Raw genomic sequence first — 15336 nt, forward strand, 5'->3', positions numbered from 1 at the left:
GTCATCATAGCTCACTGCAGCCTCAAACTCCTGGGCTCAAGCGATCTGGGACTACAGGCATGTTCCACCACACCCAGCTAATTTTTCTGTTTTTTGTAGAGACAGGGTCTTGCTTTTGTTCAGGCTGGTCTCAAACTTCTGACCTCAAGTGATCCTCCCACCTCAGCCTCCCAAAGCACTAGAATTATAGGAATGAGCCACCACGCCCAGCCCACACATAGTATGGAACCCATTTTCTTTTCTAAGTATATGCCTTATTTAATTAATTACAACAGTAGTAAATTAATTTTCATTACAGTCATGCATCGCTTAACAAGGGGATACATTCTGAGAGATTCCTTGTTAGGTGATTTTGTCATTGTGTGAACGTCATAGAGTATTTACGTAAGCCTAGATGGTACAGTATACTGCACACCTAGGTTATATGGTATAGCCTCTTACTCCTAGGCTACAAACCTGTACAGTATGTTGCTATACTGAATACTGTAGGCAGTTGTAACACAGTAAGTATTTGTGTATCTAAATATATCTAAACATAGAAAAGGTACAGTAAAAATACAGTATTATGATTCTTATGGGCCCATTATCATATATGTGTTTCATCATTAACCGAAATGTCATTATGTGGTGTAAGTCTGTACTGCTCTTTGCATTCTGCTTTTTTTTTCTGTTTGTATTCTACTTTAACTTTCCTAAATCTCATAAAATTCAAAATACAAACAGTGGTTTCTAAATATTTATTTTTAAATTCTTTAAGTAAATGAATCTGTGTGGCTAGGTACCAGGCTTTGGGTTTATTCAGGTTGGTTACTCTTTCCTGCCACCAGTTCTCAGCTCTTTATTTTCTTTCCCAAAGTGCTTCTCCATACCCCTGCAAAAAAAAAGAAAGCATAGAAAAATAACAAAATATGGCTTTTATTTAAGTTCCTTTTGAGGTCCCAGGCAACCAGAATTTAGTCCACCACCAGAAAAGAAAAGCATGATTCTAACTGAGGAAGCCAAGAGTGTACTGTTGTTCCAGTTAACTAGAATTTTTTATCATAGTCTTTTTTTTTTTTTTAAGTCTAAACTCTGTATAATACATTTGTTTTCTGCCTTTGCGTTCACAGATTGATCACTGGTTGGAGTTTAGTGCTACAAAATTGTCTTCATGTAATTTGTTTACTTCTGCAATCAGTGAGCTCAACCATTGCCTGTCTCTGAGAACATACTTAGTTGGAAACTCCTTGAGCTTAGCAGATTTATGTGTTTGGGCCACTCTGAAAGGTATCAGTTCTTCTTAAAATGTTCTGTTTTAATTATTTAATATTTTGCTGGATAGAAGTACACATACTTCTATGTATATGAATGTATGTGCATATATGCTTAGGCAGTAACAGGACTTTCTTACAGAGGAATGACCACCCGGGATATTTTATTCCTAATCAGTCACTGGAATTCCTTATCCTTCTCGGTTGTCATCTCTGTCTCACTACCCCAGCTTCCTTCTTGCCTTTGGAGCTGACCTTGTTCCTGCTAAAGAAGTCTTCATCCCATTTATGTCAGCACCTCACCTACCTCAGCCATTATTTTACTCCAGACACTTGTCTGTGACTTGAAAAAAGTCTTCACTGCTCAGTGAGTGTATGATTGGGAGGCTGGGGGTGAGTGGTGGGGTGGTCTAGAGTTGTGATTATTCTGGGAGGTCACTGTCCACTTCTATAACTAGTTTGCAAGAGATAAGAATACGCTCTTACCAACTTGCAAAGTCAGTTTTTTAAAATACAACTTTCTTGAGGTATAATTGGTATACAAAAATGCTGCACTTATTTAAAATGTATAATTTGATAAGTCTAGGCATATGTATACACCTGTGGAACTATCTTTACAATCAATGTAGTAAATATACTCACAACCCCCAAAAGTTCCTCATGTCCCTTTGTAATCATCCTCCCATCCCCTTGTCCCAGGCAACCACTAATACAGAAAGCCAGTTACTTTCATCTGTGGTGGAAACATTGTTAATTAAATAGTGACTTTCAAATATAGGAAGGAAAAAAATAGCTGAAACTGTGAAACTATAGAAGCCAATATGTAGCTCAGAGAAAATGAATAATAGTATGGGATGTATCTAGAAAATTTATGAAAAAATAATTCTGAGTTCCACAATAAATTAAACATAGAATTACCATATGACCCAGTGGTCCTGGGTATATACTCCTCCAAAATTGAAAACAAGTGTTAAAACAAAAACTTGCACACAAGTGTTCATGGCAGCACTACTTACAATAGCCAAAACGTGGAAACAACTCAAATGTCTATCAACTGATGAATGGATAAACAAAATGTGATGTATCCTTATAATGGAATATTGTTCAACCATAAAAAGTAATAAATTGTTGATACATGTTACAATGTGGATTAACCTTGAAAGCATTATGCCACATGAAAGAAGCCAGATATGGAAGGCCCCATGTTGTAGGATTCCATTTATATGAAATATTCAGAGTTGTAAATCTTTAGGAGATGAAGCAGATTTATAGTTGCCAGGGACTGGGGAAAGGGGAATGGTGAGTGACTGCTTAATGGGTACTGGATTTCCTTTTGGGGCAATAAAAATGTTCTGGAACTTCAATAGGTATTCTTAATGGTTGCACAACATTGTGAATGTACTAAATTTCGCTGAATTGTGTACTTTAAAGTGGTTAAAAATGATAAAATCTATGTTATGTGTATTTTACCACAATAAAAAATAGCTATGAGTGAGATGGTAAATCTCATTGATAGGACCAAGATTTGGTGGGATTATAACTCATGATTAAAACATGGCGTTGGAAAGTATGACTTTATAAACCTCAATATTAAGAATTTCATAGACTTACTCAGATACGTATGTGCCTAGTGATAATTACCCATGTTGCAGAACATGGAGTGAACATAAGAGAAGGCCTAAACTCGTATACATTGTGGGAACCTAGAATGGGAACCTTACAGAGGAGGTGGGCATATTGCACGAGCGGATGTTGTGTAGGGCAGATCATGGGACGGATACAGCGGCAAGGTATAGGAGTCCTGGATTCGGAAATCTCTTGTCTACCTCTTTGGGTAAAAAACAAACCTGACAAGTTTCTGCCTTGTTTTGATGGTAGTTTTGTCTCTCAGAAAGTAGAGAGTTTGGTAAAGGGAACTTCTAATTCATACCGACAAGAAGAAAATAGTGGCCAAGATCTGTAGACAGAGTCCAGCAGTCTCATTGAGTTGAGGAGACAGAAGCCCTTTGGGAAAAGGAGAATGTATGGTAGTTAGGAAAAGATAGCTTAGTCAGTGATGTATTCCAGATATGGAGGCAAATATCAAAGTAAATAATTTTGGAATAAAGTTAGATAAGGCTTTCATGACATGAGATCACATAAAGAATAAGGCCAGAAGGGGGTTAAAATCTTTAAATAGTGTAGTTCTGATTGTATAGTTATTAAGTGAACCCGGAGAAATCAAGAAGATTACATAAAGAATTCTCCATTGAGTATTATTTTCAAAACCTACATTTGAGGGCAGATGGGAGCAGGGAGGGAGGGGATGGGTATATACACACTCATGGGTGCGGTGTGCACTATCGGGGGGATGGACACCCTTGAAGCTCTGACTTGGGTTGGGCAAGGGCAATATACGTAACGTAAACATTTGTACCCCTGTGATATGCTGAAATAAAAAAACCTACATTTGTGAGAAAACATGGATTATTAAGGATTACTTAGGATGGTTGATATAGTTATGTAAGAAAACATTTCTGGTAATGTGGAAGTCTTTGATTTATTAAAAGTTTGAGGTACATTAATTCACTTAGAATATTATTAATATATGTACAAACATGAACAAAATCATGTACATAATTGAAGTGGAGCTAAATTGTGGTTATATATATATTTAACAGAAATTTACAGAGTAGGAAGGGAGGAGAATGGGATTGATGGGAAGTACAAAGAGGACTGGAATTTTGTTAGTTTATTTTCTTTAAAAAAAAAAAAAACTTGAAGGAAATATGCCAAAATATTTTACTCTTCTTTAAATCTGGATTATGGTAAATACATGGGTATTTTTTATAATTTCTTTCCTTTTTTTGATTTAAACTTTGCTCCAAATTAAATTGTTGTATTGATAACCAACATAAAATGAAGGCGTTTTCTAATTAGACTTTTTTATGTATAGGTTTGTTTATGACATTTTGTCTATTTTGATTTCTGACTTCATGACAGACAGCATACTCTTAACAATTCCTCGTAAGATTATAGCTTTGTAATGTTAAAGAGTTAAGTAACCTTGTCTTCAGCACCTGTTTTTGACGTTACATCTCAGGATTGAGCTACTTCTCGATCACCTTGGTTTTTATTTTGCCCTCCAGTTGATCTATTTAAAGATTTCCTTAATTACAAAATGCAACATTGGTGTTATGGTGAGTTTGTGCGGGGTGAGAATAGGCTCTAGTATTAGAGAACTTCATTGAACTGTATACTTAACAAATATATTTTTAAGATTTATTAAATAATTTAAAAATTATGTTTGATAATAGGAAATGCTGAATGGCAGGAACAGTTGAAACAGAACAAAGCTCTAGTTCATGTGAAACGCTGGTTTGGCTTTCTTGAAGCGCAGCAGGCCTTCCGGTCAGTAGGTACTAAGTGGGATGTTTCACCAACCAAAGCTAGAGTGGTAAGCCATTTTCTTCCTTTTTTCAAAAAATGCTGATATTTCAGTCTGTCTGAGGCCGTAGGTCCGAAAATAAAATTATTTCTACTCATAAAGTTTAGTTTCTTTTCATAAATAAAAAAGGATCTTCTTGGAAGAATTTGCCATTTTTAAGTCTTGCTTTGATTTTAATTGTTCAGCCATTTAAGCCCTAATCTTTATAATTATGTATCTAAAGATTATGGTTATCCAATGTATGTCTCATAGGCATATTACTAAAATCTCAATATTTTACAGCTGTAAAATCTTTTCTTTCTCCTAAATCTCCTGTTCTCTGGTTTTTGAATCATTGACCATTGGGTCCTGCAATTTTGCGGAGTCTTTTTGTTGATTCTATAGGACAATGTGGCATACAGTACAGTAGAAAAGGTCCTCCCAACCGAGTTGCTCTACTTTGACTTGTTTACATAGTAAAGTTTCGATTTAACAAAGGTTCCTTTTTTTTTTTTCCTCCCTCCCCTTCCCTCACCAATCAAGGTTTTCTGAAGCAATGAAATTTGGAAACTGCTGCCTGCTTGAATAAAGACACCACAGTCCACTCATTTGTTTTGGCTAAAAAATCTTTACTCATCCTTCATTTTTTACATCTAATTGGTCAATGAGTCCTGTTATTACTTCTAACATCTATAGATTTGTTTTCTGTCCATCTTCACTGCTACTGCATTTTATCGAGGCCACATTGGTTTAATACCGTAATCTCATAACTGAACTTCCTTTCTTTGGTTTCTTTTTTCTCTTGTTCAGTCTCTGCACTGTCCTGGGTATCATTTTAGAAAATAGAAATACGTGGTCCCATTGCTCCTGAGGACTCCCCATTGCCTAAAACATAAAGCAAAGCTTAAAAGATCCTTCATATTTTGGACTTAATCTGTTTCAGCTTCTTTGCCCACCCACCGAATATGTATTCCTAACTTTTCAATGGACATTGCACTACTCTTCCCTGCCTTTGTGTCTTACCTATGGTGTTATTCCTTTACTTAGAATGAATACGCTGTACGCTCTCCATCTGATATGTTTCTACTTATTTTTCAAGGTCTGTGGTGGTTCTTACCGCCTGATGACTCTAGATCTTCAACTGAGTGCTCTCACAGCACCCCGAACATATCTCAATTACTGGTATTTGGTTTTTTTATATCTACCAGATTTTGAGTCCTCTAGTGCGGGGATGATATCCTAGTCATCGTTTTTCTTATAACCAGCATGGTGCCTTGCTCATTTTTTGAATGAATGTGTTCTTAAACATTTAACCATATAACTTTTTGTTGTGATGCTGGTTCTGTTTTTCAGGCACCTGAGAAAAAGCAAGATCTTGGGAAATTTGTTGAGCTTCCAGGTGCAGAGATGGGAAAGGTTACTGTCAGATTTCCTCCAGAGGCTAGTGGGTAAGAAAATATAACTCACATTTATAATTGAATATATTTATGGAAAAGCTGAAAAAAGTTATTAAATACTTTTAATATTAATAGATTAATGATATAGAAGAACCTAAAATTTTTAATTGTGAGTTAAAATTCTAAACATCTTAATAGGTTTTTAATTATTAACAGCTGATGTTAATTTACTCAATTTGTAGTTTTAGTTTGTTAACTTAATAGAAGAGACATTTTAATTTTACCCTGACAGAATTTTAAATATAAATAACAAAATATCCATAAATAGAAAGCCTTAAATTTTATTTTTATTGTGAGATTTTTAGCCTTTTATTTAATAGGATTTGTATTTGCATCCTGAACAATCCTCTTTTTTTTTTTTCTTTTAATGCAGTTCAATATTAAAAGACTGACCAATCCTTTTAATCAGCAGTAGAAGTTGTGGTAGTATGAAGTTATTTTTTTCCCAAATAAAGGAAGAAGAGTTCTGAAAAAGCTATTCCTATTCAATTCTTCCATTATTAGTAGGTTTTCCAACCTCTTTAACTCTTGGCACTCATAGAAAGTAATATTTGAATAGCTCATTAGAGAAAGAGAATATTCTGTCTGGTGGCCACCAGCCAGCTTCAGGCCCCGCCTAGCATTCCCCAAGGCTGAGGTGAGAGTCTTTGTTGAAGCATATTGGACAACCTTTGTAATAGAGCCCCTCCAGTGATATTAATATAATAAAAGGACTCACTCAGAAGTGTAGCCATTACGGAAGAGTTGTGCCATAGTTTGTAAATGATATGATTATGTTTTCCAAATTTGGTTTAATTTCAGGTTTTGTATTCTGTAGCCAAATTCTTACCCATCTATAGTAAATGAAATACGTAGACAATAGAAACTGGTAGATGCAAAAACCATTTTCTTTTAGCAGTGTGTTTAATAGTTTTCCAACAAACTATCTCTTAGTTGCCATGAATAGCAAAGTCAGATCTAGAATTCCACATTTTCTCTCTGCTTTTGTAAGTTTGCTGATTCAGAGGTGAAATAAAGGATAGGTAGAAGGAGATAAAAGTGAAATAATGACTCTGGAAAGTTCACCAACTTGATTATTAAATGATTGGTAGTTAATTGAGTGGAGTCATAAATAATACATATCTCACATGATTTAATTCCCATACACATATTGGTCTCGACCATCGAGTATTCTGCTTCTGTGCACTTCGTTTGAGAAGTTATGATTGTCCTGTTGGATAGTGACCTTAATTGTTTGATAAAAGCCACATCTTTTGGCAGTGGCCATTTATAGTTGTGCCATTTGAACATTTGTCCTTTTGAATCTTTATATTTTCTGTCACTATCACTTCTTAGCCTAGTGAGCTCCCCATGTTTATATATTTGCCATATAAAATATGTTTACCTGTCTCTAAATTGTGTTAATTCCAGAGAACATACTCTTGGCCTAATACAGTTTTGGGATTTGAAATATAAATTGATATTCAGTTTTTCTTATAATTTGATCATCTCTTCTACTGTTAAAGAGTTCTTTGATTATTTTTCTCTTTTGTCTTACATGAAAGGCCATGACAACCTTTTATTCTTATTCTTAGCTAACACGTGTAGCATTTATTATGTACAGATACTACCAAATGTTTTGCATATAGTAACTCATTTAATCCTAACAGCCCTGTGAGGAAGGCACTGTTTATCCCTGTTTTACACATGGTTTTAGAAACTGATTCATGCAATATTTTAGTAACTTGCCAAACTCAACCCTGTGCTATCTGGCTGTAGAATCCAATAACTAAAAATTATACTGCCTGTGTCTGTTATATGTGGCAGAAGCCCAATTCAACATCAGTTACTAACTCATGTAGCATGGTTCTTACTTTCGTTAGCTTTTCTGATATAGGTTGTCTCTTTAACTGATTATTTTAGTTGTCTTGTGAATATTTTATAGTCCTTTTAGCTTTCTTGAGGTTTGGAATTGTTAGAACTGCACACATTATTTCAGATTCAGAAATGATGCCTTTAAGTATAAGATGTCTTGATTTCATTACCCTTCTTGAATTAATTCCTGTATGGAAAGCCAAGCACATTAACCATCACATAATAGCCAGTCAGTGATATCAATGATTATTAGTCTTTTCTTTTTTCTTCTTGACAGTGATTATAGCATGTTATTGGGTGCAACCCCCTAATAAAATCTATACACAGTATTTTTGTTTCTTGGGATATATAGCCCTTTATTTTATTTTAAATAAACCTTCATTTTAGAATAGCTGTAGATTTATAGAAAGTTGCAAAAATAGTACAGAAAGTTTCCATATACCCTGTACCCACTTTTTCCTAATGTTAACATCTTATATTACTTTGGTACATATTTCATAACTAATGAATCAATTTTGGTACATTATTAATTAAACTCCATACTGTTTATGGATTTTTTTTTTCTCTTTTAAAGACAGGGTCTCATTCTGTTGCCCAGGCTGGAGTGCAGTGGTGCAATCATAGCTCACTGCAGTCTTGAAATCCTGGGCTCGCGCTATCCTCCCACCTCAGCCTCCCCAGTTGGTGGGATTGCAGGCATGAGCCACTACATGCATTGGGATTTCATTTGTTTTTTCCTAATACATTTTTTTTTCTCTTCTAAGACCTCATCTGGGATGTCATATACAGCCCTTTATTTTATGCAGAAAGTTTTGAATAGCCCTAAATGCCTTGCATCGTACTTGTTTGTATTAGCCTATGCATATAAACCTTTCCTAAAGTGGAGTAATTTATCTGAAATGCTGCATGAAATTCTAAAAAATGAATCGATTTAAAAAATGATGTAGAAAATAACAAAAAAAAGATATAGAGACACACAAGAGGTTGTACTTTTCCCTCCCATCAAAGGTGTTCATGAAACTAGGTGACTGTCTTGAAACTGTGACTGCTGCCGTCATTAATTGAAACCGATAGAAGCTGCTGAGAGCTGGCTAAATTTCACACCTTGTTCCCTGCCCCAATCAAGTGTATTTTCAACAGTAGTGGTGTAGGATATGGCTTTTTACCGTCCTCATCGATAGAGGAAGATGTTGATGTGTGATATTATCAACAGTGCCTCTTATTTATTCCTTACAATTTTTAGCTACTCACAGGAACAGAACAGTGTTTCATAGATTCTAATCCATGTGGAGTGTTGGTGCTGAGAAGAACTTCAGGATCATTTAGTTAAAATTGTTTTATTTTGGCATCTGAGAAAATAGAAGCCTAGAGAAGTGGGTTTTCTGTGGCTTCCTGATTCTCATGTGCTCTCTCATTTAGCCATCACAGTGACAGTGACAATCTCAGAGGAGCTTCTCTCTAGTGGGCATTAGGCGAGCACCCTGTTCTCAGTAGTAGCAGGTCTTATTACAGATACCCTACCACGTAGCATTGGAAACAGTATTGGAAGTGGTTTTTCTCCAGTTAGATGACTGTTCCTTTTGAGAAAAAGAAAAAGAAGATTCTTGCAATATTTGTAAATACCTTGTCCCTTTGTGAGTTTTACATATGAAGTTGTTTCTTGTGATTATTTTATAAATGTGGTCTTTTTCTTCCTGTCAGGGTCAGGTTTTCTATCACAGTACTTCTTGTTAGAATATAAAATATGACTGGAGTACCAATTAGAAGGATTTTTGTTTAGTTCTCATCTCCTCAAAAAGGTTAAGTTTAAATATTTAGTTAAAGCATGTTAATGAGTTTCTTTGTGAAATGTTTTTGTTTTAGTTACTTACACATTGGGCATGCAAAAGCTGCTCTTCTGAACCAGCACTACCAGGTTAACTTTAAAGGGAAACTGATCATGAGATTTGATGACACAAATCCTGAAAAAGAAAAGGAAGATTTTGAGAAGGTAACTAAAAGTGTAGTGATGACCCTTTGTCAGAAAAGTTAATTAAAATTAGAGGGTGACTTAATACCTTCATGGTATGAAAATAAAATAAGTTTTTTCTCATAGCTGCTTTTTTGCCCCTCATTTGTATATTCCATGTCTGAGACCTAAGACAAGAAATATCAAGCTCCTATACCAAAAAACTTAAATTTATTTTTCTCTTCCCTAATTGTAGAATTTACCTAAATGCTGTATTTCCCTGTAAGTACCAATTTCTTAAGTGAATTGGTCACTGGAGGCAGATTTCCTTTTTGTCCTGTAATCTGAAATTTATGAATGAAATAAACACTAAGTAGGTATTAGAAAATGTGAAGGTTTCCTAGCCTCTTATCTCATCTTTATTCAGAAGCACTGCAGTGTATTCAAAGAGAGGGCAAATAATTATCAGCTTGACCAGTACTAACCAGCTTTTCCAGAGTAAATGGAAAGCTCCATCATGAGATCAGCTTTCTCAGCTGGAAATTTGGAGGCTAATATAATGAATATCTATCTCTTTTTTTCTTTTTTGAGCTAATATCATACAACTTCCACAACCATTTTCAGGCTATATAAGACTGATGGTGTGTTATTACATTTGCCCAAATGCAGTATCAAGGGTTGGAAATGCACAAAAAATTACAAAAGATCTACTGATTGTTGTTTTGGCTTATTATTGCAGGTTATCTTGGAAGATGTTGCAATGTTGCATATCAACCCGGATCAATTTACTTACACCTCGGATCATTTTGAAACTATAATGAAGTATGCAGAGAAGCTAATTCAAGAAGGGAAGGCTTATGTGGATGATACTCCTGCTGAGCAGATGAAGGCAGAACGTGAGCAGAGGATAGAATCCAAACATAGAAAAAATTGTAAGGCACATTTAATGTTTTATATTTTAATTGATATTCTTATATTCTGCTTCTTTAGTAGAACATGATTTCTATCAAAACTGCTGGTTTGAAACACATTTGGGAATATTATTTATATGTTAATTGATATTCTTATATTCTGCTTCTTTAGTAGAACATGATTTCTATCAAAACTGCTGGTTTGAAACACATTTAGGAATATTATTTATATGTTAACTCATCTCTCAGAAATCTTTTTTCTTTCTCTGTCATCTTTATGTTGTTGAAGTGACCATGCCCTTGCTCTCTCACTTATTTTTATGTGCAGTCTTTTGCATTGCATTTATTCCATTTGTAGGATTCCTTTTGCAACATTTTGTAGTTTTCTTAATTTAAATACCCTTTCTAGTAAAGTGTTCAATGATAATGTTGTTACCACCCAAGTCTTCCTTTCAGCATGTGGATAAATGTGAATATAAGCTCAGTGCTAACCTATATCTCTGAAATATCACTTGACTAAAGAACGTATCTTTCTTAGTCGTGCCTTATATCCCGACCTTCTAAATTGGGCTATTTTTATCAGAACTTATTAACATTGGTGTCACTAAAGTTGGTATATAGCCCCCCACTGCTAAATTTGACTGGCTTAAAAAAAGAAAAAATAAATAAATTGGGCTATTTTCATTCTGTAATTATATTGCCAGAACTTCCATACTGTATTTAAATCTTGAGTGCCACATTTGGGAATTATAATAAATTCAATTGTTATAGGTCTTTCTTTTTTATTTTGAAAAGTTTGTCTACATTTTCAAAGATAGTTAACAGCTGGTCTTTTAGACCTGTTTTCATTCTTTGAGGGCAGGTAAAGTGTCCATCGTATCTTTAGTAGTTTCCACAGGGAATTATTAACAATTCTTTCTTATCCATATGGGACAGGTTTTCCATATTCTGACATAGGTAGAACCATGGTCATTCAGTTATGGAGACCTTTTATCTGGTATTAAACTGTTGTGTCACTGTCTGTTTTCTATCCTCTCTCATTTTCTCGGATCCAAGAGTATCTTGCTTCTCACTGGGAAGACTAAAGGGGCCTTGAGGGAGCCCACAGGTCAGGCTCTCAGCCCAAGCCATGTTCTTCAGACAAGGGATGTGCTGTAGCGGCAATACCTGAGGGGCCCTAAGGGCCAGGCCAAACCCTTCTGTACCCTGGGCATGAGGTGGCAAAGGAAGAGAATGCTTCTGCTTTAAAAACAGAATTTTTTGTTTGTTTGGGTTTTTTTGAGATGGGGTCTCACCCAGGCTGGAGTGCGGAGACCTCATCATAACTCACTACAACCTCAAACTCCTGGGTTCAAGCAATCCTCCTGCCTCAGCCTCCCCAGTAGCTGGGACTACAGGCCTGTGCCAGCACGCCTGGCTAATTTTTCTGTTTTTTGTACAGATGATGTCTCGCTCTTGCTCAGGCTGGTCTTGAGCTGCTGGCCTCAAGCGATCCTCCCGCCTTGGCCTCCCAAAATGCTGGGATTGTAGGCGTACGCCACCATGCCCAGCCTAAAGGCAGAGTTTTAAAGTTGGGTGAGGGAGAAAACAAGAAGGGGCTGGCTAGTTGTGCCATAATGGGAAAACGGGAAACATGGGATGAGAAGAACCTTAGGCCTTGTACAAGCTTTCTTACTCTTAATCGATACTACACCAATGAAATGTATTGAAGTTACCTTTTCTAAAACATTTATAGAGTACATTTCCTAAATGTATTGTGAGACTTCTTTCATTAAAAAAACAATGCATTTGTTCTTGGTGCCAGATATTGGAACTATTAACAGTGTTTTTAAACTAATGGAGTATGCTTATAATAAAAAAAAGAACATGAAAATTTGTATCAAATTGCAGCACTATTAAAATAATTGTAATTCAGCCACAGTAGATAAACTGTACTGTAACTATCATTTCATAGCTATTGAGAAGAATCTACAAATGTGGGAAGAAATGAAAAAAGGGAGCCAGTTTGGTCAGTCTTGTTGTTTGCGAGCAAAAATTGACATGAGTAGTAATAATGGGTGCATGAGGGACCCAACCCTTTATCGCTGCAAAATTCAACCACACCCAAGAACTGGAAATAAATACAAGTAAGTGTATCTCTTTGAATATGTTTGTTGTGATCCTCTCTAAACATGGAGTAGATGGAGGTAGTCAAGAGACCTCCACCTTTGTTCATTCACAGATTAACTGCCTGGTGGCCTTCTGTAAAGGCATGTAGCTTTTCACGAGCTGTTTACTCACTTGTCAGTTAAGGTTATACTAGTTAAGATCATTTCCATTTATAAAAGTCCTTGAGTCTGCCTAAAGTTGCTTTTTGTATATTGATTAGGTACACTGTGGTATGTATCTTTAGATGAAGAATCTTCTCTTCCTATGATAAACTTTGATTCTGCTGTGTACATATTGATTCATAAAAGTAGTAGTATTGAGAATTTACAGAAATACGAACAATACAAGAAAGTAGCATGTATTTATTCTAGTTTTGACTAGTTTTCTTTGTGGGTTTGCAGGTTAACATACTTTTGTTTTTAAATGGTCCCCCCTCCAAAAACAAACCTACTTTATAGAATAAAGCATAGAATATATTTTCTTATACTTTGGAGAAGCCTACTACAAACAAATGCTGAATTAATACTTCCAAAGAGAATGGTGAATATAAATGATTACCTGGTTAGCTAATGTGACTTTCATTAAACTCATGGGTGTGGATGTGTATGTCCATATATAGACAGACACTTATATGTGTGGTTATGTGTGTGTATATGTTATTTCTGCTGGGCGATTGCTTCTTGTTTTACTAAGCAAATCCTTTACATTTGGATACATATTTTCAGTATTAAATAATTGCAAAGTATAATGCAATAACATCTTAATCAAGTTGTATCTTAAAAATTAGAAAACATAGTGCAGTAATGTATTTTTAAGACTTCAAATTGATACTGCATGTGCATTATTTTAGGCAGAAATTGTTTTAAGACTATTCCATCTTAAATGTAATTTTAATTAGCCTAATGATTTTCTGTTTTTGTTAATTGTTTTTTACTAGAGCATGAACTCTGTTCTTGAGTGCATTTAAAAAACTACAAGTATGTTAGACCCTTAGGTTTTTACTTGAATGAGGGGTTGCCGAAGATATTCAAATGCTAAATTCTCTCAAAATTATTGTATATATTGTTTATTTTTCCTTACCATGATATACATTGGCTGTTACGAAATACTGTGATTGTAAAATTTGCCAAGCGAATACCTAATTGTGTATTAAATTGCACATCTGCTCTTTTGTTTGAATATTGAGTGGGTAGCTGACTCATTGTTCTCAAAGGCTAATAGTTTTGATATACTTTGAGTTATTATGAGTTATAAAACCTGTTGGTTTTTAAAGAAACTATTCACTTGTAAAGAATGATATTTTAAATTAGTATTGCTGCTTATAATGTCTAATCTAAGATGGAAAGGGCAAAATGATTCATGTTGATTTTTTTTTTAATTCCCTTTTTTCTAGTGTTTATCCAACATACGATTTCGCATGCCCCATAGTTGACAGCATCGAAGGTATTACACATGCCCTGAGAACAACAGAATACCATGACAGAGATGAACAGTTTTATTGGATTATTGAAGCTTTAGGCATAAGAAAACCATATATTTGGGAATATAGCCGGCTAAATCTCAACAACACAGTGCTGTCCAAAAGAAAACTCACATGGTTTGTCAACGAAGGACTAGTAGATGGATGGTATGTTTAATGTTACCTAGAATTGACAAGAAGTAAGGACATGGTCTATCAGTGACTTTTCAACTGCTAGAGAGGTGACTGGGACGAGGTCGAGTGGGTAGGCCTGTAGAATTCCTGGTTCTCATCTTCATTGCAGCCAGTGCATTAGGGTCCTCCGTTGTTCTAATGCTACACACATGGGGTGCCCATTGTGGACCACGGCACACGAGAACAAAAAACACACTTGAGGGCACGTCTTCTGCAGATCTTAGCATTTAATAGAAAAGTGGTTATGGCTCTGGTCCTTCATATACCTGATGACCAGTCTCCATGCTCTGCTGAGGTGCTGAGGTTTTTCTTTTCAGCTCGGTTCCCATAAGGCCAAAACACCCATGACTCGAAATCAATATGTAGATGGTCTCTGCCTTGGTAGTGAGGACCCACTTTGTGAAGCAGTTGCCCACAGGATTCAGCGCCTAGAAAAAGTATGAAAGTCTCTATAGCATATTAATAATCTATATGGGTTTTTAATGAAAAAGATGAAATAAAAATAGCCATGTATCTATGTAAATGAAAACTGTTCAGGTGGATTACCAGTTTGTATGTCTAAGGAAAAATTTTTTTTTACTTAAATTAGCAAGAATATATACACCAGTTTCTGTTAGTATCAGCATAATAGTGACCAGGGTATATAGTAAGTATATGTTGAAAAATGTATTTTATACCTTGTACTGTGGAGCTGAATTTGATAAAAGG

The 15336-nt window shown here is 35.3% G+C and overlaps 1 protein-coding gene across 1 annotated transcript in view; it reads left to right on the top strand.

Annotated features, from left to right (window-relative positions):
* EPRS (glutamyl-prolyl-tRNA synthetase) overlaps positions 1 to 15336 on the top strand; it is a 110891-nt gene that overhangs the window by 9639 nt on the left and 85916 nt on the right. The window contains exons 4-11 of the mRNA XM_012649672.1: positions 1110 to 1266; positions 4547 to 4686; positions 6010 to 6104; positions 9831 to 9957; positions 10655 to 10847; positions 12781 to 12952; positions 14368 to 14605; positions 14946 to 15065. Of these exons, the coding sequence (XP_012505126.1) occupies positions 1110 to 1266; positions 4547 to 4686; positions 6010 to 6104; positions 9831 to 9957; positions 10655 to 10847; positions 12781 to 12952; positions 14368 to 14605; positions 14946 to 15065 (1242 nt within the window). The remainder of the gene's footprint in view (positions 1 to 1109; positions 1267 to 4546; positions 4687 to 6009; positions 6105 to 9830; positions 9958 to 10654; positions 10848 to 12780; positions 12953 to 14367; positions 14606 to 14945; positions 15066 to 15336) is intronic.

The sequence above is a fragment of the Propithecus coquereli genome, unplaced genomic scaffold (assembly GCF_000956105.1).
Source record: "Propithecus coquereli isolate 6110/MARCELLA unplaced genomic scaffold, Pcoq_1.0 Scaffold300, whole genome shotgun sequence".
NCBI lineage: Eukaryota > Metazoa > Chordata > Mammalia > Primates > Indriidae > Propithecus > Propithecus coquereli.